We start from the raw sequence: 4,834 nt of genomic DNA on the forward strand, positions 1-4,834 counted from the left end.
CCCGCGCCTGGCCGGATGTCGTGCTGCCCCTGTGCCGAACCGTGTATAGGAGGAGAGAGAGGGGGGGATAAAGATAGAGGAGAAGTGGAACTGTGCTGCCGGTGGAGAAGAAAGGGACTGGATAAGAAAGAGCAGAGAGGAAGGACAAGTGGGATTCTCCAAGGGCGTATGCGTAATTTCTGGAAATTGCAGGGATCTGTTTGTAAAACCAAAATTTCCCGTTGATTTAAAACCCGAATGAAGAAATGCCCGAAACGAAAGTTGGAGAGTTTTTCAAACTCTACAACATTTCTTTAAGGCTCAAGTTCAAAAACTCAAAATTTACATTTTTACGCGTGAAGTTTTGAGTAAAAGTTGGATTTGAATTGCTTTTGTCCTAAAAATGTAATTTTATAAAATTCAGGACCTAAATGCAAGTATTTATGACACGTCATAATGACGGGATAGACTCGTCATAATGGTTGGATAGACATGTCATAATGACTTGCACTTTTTACACTTTAGTCCTGAGTAACTTTGGAAATTACTTTTGTAAATCAAACATTTGCATAAAAGGACTTGTACTTTTATAAAATTATGTAAATATCCTTATTTTTACCATTTTACCCAAAATTTTTACACACTTCAACACACACATTTCCAGTGCAACCTTTTGAATAAATATATATTTTTACAAAACGTAAAGTAAGAAAAACATATTTGCAAAACCACCCTTGCCTTAATCCAAATACATTTTACAAAAACAACCCTAGGTTTTTCTGTAATTACAAAAATACCCTTTTTATTTGCACTTTTAAATTTTCAAAAGCTTCACATAAACATACACAAGCTTTACACTTAACAAACACATATTTCACACTAACAAAATATATGCCTAGCATTACAAATACACGAACTGTCACAGTATCGACTCCATTTCTGCAGTCATGGCTTTTCTCCAACACTTCTCTGTCAGTGCCTCATCAACACTCCCTGGCTCTTCTGCAGCTACAAAACACACTCCACTGTATTCAAACCCATGAACTTCTTCTGTTGAATCATTGAGATCTTGCAATGTGTGATATCTCAAGGCATTTCCCTCAGAGTCCACTCCTCCTTCAGTTGGAGGTGTTGCAAACTGCACATTCGGTGCATTCAGAGCTACAGGTGGTGTCGACGGCTCTGGTGACTGCGTGTTCTGCTCATTAAATATCCATGGACTGCCTGAGCCATTATTCTGAGTGGGAGACCCTAGATCCATCACTGAAAATCCCGGTGCTTCTGCTGACTGCCCAGCTGTATCCATTGAATCAGCTTGCACACTGTCAGACACTGTTGTTCGTCCGGCAATAGAGTAGAACTCCACTTCAACTCCTGTTTCAGTGCTTCTGTCTTGGTTTTTCTCACCCCAGCTCCATCCACGATGTTCTTCAAACACCACATCGCGTGACACTTGCAGTTTCTTAGTCACCGGATCATAAACCCGATAACCCTTTGTGCGTGTTTCATAACCAACAAATAGCATTGGTGTGGATCTGTCAGACAGCTTAGTCACTCCTGGTCCTGTTTTCTTGACATGGGCCACGCAACCAAATGTTCTCAAATGATCTACACTCGGTTTCTTCTTGTGCCAAGCTTCATAAGGTGTCTTCCCTTTGAGACTTCTGGTAGGAGCTCTATTCAATAGGTACACTGCTGTGTGAACTGCTTCTCCCCAGAACTCACTCGGCATTTTCTTGCTCTTGAGCATACATCTGGCCATCTCAACTATGGTTTGGTTATGCCGTTCCACAACACCATTTTGCTGTGGTGAGTAGGGAGCGATGGTAAAGTGCTTCAGGCCTTGCTCATTGCAGAACTCAGTAAAGTGAATTGAGTTGAACTCACCACCTCTGTCAGAACGAAACGCCCGAAGTCTGCACCCACTCTCTACTTCTGCCAATGTCTTCACCCGCTTGAAACACTTGAATGCCTCAGCTTTTGTCACCAGGAGCTCCAGCCACATGTACCGACTGAAATCATCCACCACAAGCAGAAAATAATTCTTGCCTCCAGGTGTGCTTGGCCGGATCTGACCACACAGATCAGTATGCACCAAGTCGAGTGGCTTCTCACCTCGATAGTTTGCTACCTTTGGAAATGCATGACGATGCTGTTTTCCCAATGCACAACCATCACAAAATTCCTCAACTCGGTCAATTACTGGCATGCCCTCCACCATATTCTTTGACCCAAGGTCACGCAATGCTCTAAAATTCAGATGGCCATACCTCCCATGCCATAGCCATGCCTTGTCTTCCTTCATTGCCACCAGACAAACAGGAGTGGCAAACTGCATCTTCAACAAATAGAGACGGCCCTAGGTGCTCTAGCTAGTAGACACCGATCAACATCATACAGATTGCAGAAACCATTCTCTATCACAATTTTACAGCCTCCCTCCTCTAATTGACCAAGGCTAACTATATTACTTTTCAACTTGGGTATGAAATAGACAGATGTGAGTACCTTGTGACCCTTGTTCCTAGTCTGGAGCAGCACCGATCCCATGCCCTTGATCTCGACCAATGATCCATCACCAAAATAGACTGTACCTCCCACAGATGTGTCCAGTGACGCGAGCACCGCACGGCACCCGTCATGTGATTGCTCGCACCCTTGTCGAGCACCCACGTGTCATCATCGCGATCCGCTGGAAACACCTCCTCCTCGTTGAGATGCACCACATGATGTGGAATGTGCACCCCAACTGGTTCAGCCTCGCGCCGTGGCACGACAGTGCGCACCGTGTCGACCGTGGCGAGCATGAGAGCCGGCTGTTCCTCGCCAGCCCGCACATGATGTGCCTCCTCACGCCGCTCCTTCCTGGGACGCTTGCAGTCCAGCTTCCAGTGCCCGTAGATTCCACAGTTACGGCACCTTCCCTTGCGTCGCGGTGTGCCCTCCGATGTCAGTTTGACGACGGGCTCCTTCTTGTCACCTTGCGACGTGTTCTTCGGCTTGGCCGGGGAGAACCCGCCTTGTCGATCTCCTCCACTCCCGGATGAGGATCCCTCCGGAGCAAGGCGGTGGCGGTACTTGGCGAGCCACTGATCCTCGGACAGGTACAGCTTCTCTGTCTTCTCGGCGACAGTGTCGACGTCGAGACGATCTTCAGCGGCGCGCAGACGCCCCACCAATTCTTCCACCGTCAGAGTGTTGATGTTCAGCAACATCTCAATCGACACAGCGATTTGGTTGTACTGCTTCGGGAGGACACGGAGGATTTTCTTGACGACGCGCGTTTCGCCCACGACCTCGCCGAGACCATGCAGCTTCTCAGCCAGCGAGTTGATTCGCAGGCCGAACTCGTCAATGAGCTCGCCATTCTTGAACTGGATGTTCTCGAATTCTTGCAGCAGCTTCTGTGCATGTGATTCTTTGACACGATTTGCACCCTGCCGCATGCTCTTGACTGCATCCCACGCCTCCTTCACCGTCTTCTTCGCCCCCAACGTTGTCCACATCTCCTTCGGCACCGAACGCAGGAGTACGATCATAGCCAGACGATCGTGGGCGCGCTTCACTCCCTTGCCGCCCTGCTCGATGACGTCCCAAACCTCCATCGCCTCGAGATTGCACTGCATCAACATAGCCCACTCGGAGTAATTAGAACGATCGAGCATCGGCCACATGAGCGACCCAACCGGGACGGCGATCTTCCCGGCACTTGACGATACGTCGTCGTCGCCCATCTTCTTCTCCGGCTGCCTTCTCTTGGGGATGATGTCCTTCTTCTTAGCTGGCTCCCTCGGTGGACTGACGGAACCGCTATAGAACATACACTAACGGCTCTGATACCAATTGTTGCCGCTGGCTGCCGGTGATGCAGCTTGGTGGTGATCGGCAACGAACACGACGCGCTCAGGGGCGCACGACGTTGCACTCGGTCTCTCACGCGCGAACTTTGTGGATCTCAACAGAACACGAGAGAGTGGCGCTGCCAAACGTTGCAGCCTTTTCGGTTATGCTCTTTGCTATTTATTCTCGGTGCTTACACGGTCTGAGACCCACGATCACCGCGCCACGCGCGCTCGCGCTGCGACGCGCCAGCCTAACGCGCGGGAACGCTCTTCATGCACGACGTGGCGGTGACCACTCTCGCTGCACCGTGAACGCAGCACGGTTTTGGTGGAACACCACACATGCAGCTATCTAATTGTGGAACACAAATATGCATCACTAAAACAGGTAACTAAACAATGCAATGCATGATCGTGCACGGGATTAGTTCAACACTACTTGACCGTGTACAAGAGTTCGTTTTATATCAGTTTATCTAACAGACAGAACACCCCTCAATTGCCATTCTTCTCCATCAACATCAAAAGCCATTCCTTCCTCGTGTCCATCAAAATCCATCAAAGATGTTTCTGCAGGGTTGATGTTGTTGATGGATAACGCACATGCAGGAATTCGATGCCGTGACACGAATGTCTCTCCTGGTGGCCTTTGCATCAAGAGATCGATCTGCCCTCGTCCGGGCGATAACTACTGGCAATTTGCTACAGGGACGTACGGGGGAGGATGAGGGAAGCGATGGATGACTCTTATCTGCTTGGTGTTTGCTCGTTGAAAATATAATTAAATGCATACTTTATAGGAAAAGGGGGACAGTCTGAATAAAAAAATGATAACTAATATAATCAAAGAAAGCAGGGTCTATTATTATCCGTTTATCCATTCTTGATGAAGAGGTGATCTCTAATCTTAAGCTTGCCTAACGAAAATTTGTGTTTATGCAAGCGTGGCCTACAAGCCGTGCATCTTATATATTTCAACAGAATGAAATTAATCCCAGTAGATATATCTCAAT

At 47.8% G+C, this 4,834-nt stretch overlaps 1 protein-coding gene across 1 annotated transcript; it reads right to left on the bottom strand.

The window, feature by feature from the left end:
• Positions 1–898: 898 nt before the first annotated feature.
• Positions 899–3,800, bottom strand: LOC112892555. The gene is made up of 3 exons (XM_025959693.1): positions 2,574–3,800; positions 2,250–2,351; positions 899–2,131 (listed from the first exon to the last, which is right to left on the bottom strand). The coding sequence occupies exons 1-3, from the start codon at positions 3,798–3,800 to the stop codon at positions 899–901; spliced, it is 2,562 nt and encodes an 853-aa protein (XP_025815478.1).
• Positions 3,801–4,834: the final 1,034 nt, after the last annotated feature.

This window comes from Panicum hallii, chromosome 5 (genome assembly GCF_002211085.1).
Source record: "Panicum hallii strain FIL2 chromosome 5, PHallii_v3.1, whole genome shotgun sequence".
Classification (NCBI taxonomy): Eukaryota; Viridiplantae; Streptophyta; class Magnoliopsida; order Poales; family Poaceae; genus Panicum; species Panicum hallii.

Coding starts and splice junctions, on each gene's coding strand:
- LOC112892555 (XM_025959693.1), bottom strand. CDS start 3,800: ATGTTCTATAGCGGTTCCGTCAGTCCACCGAGGGAGCCAGCTAAGAAG. Junction 2,352..2,573: donor ACTGGACACATCTGTGGGAG/GTACAGTCTATT, acceptor GGTGTCTACTAG/CTAGAGCACCTAGGGCCGTC. Junction 2,132..2,249: donor GCATGGCTATGGCATGGGAG/GTATGGCCATCT, acceptor TTGGGAAAACAG/CATCGTCATGCATTTCCAAA.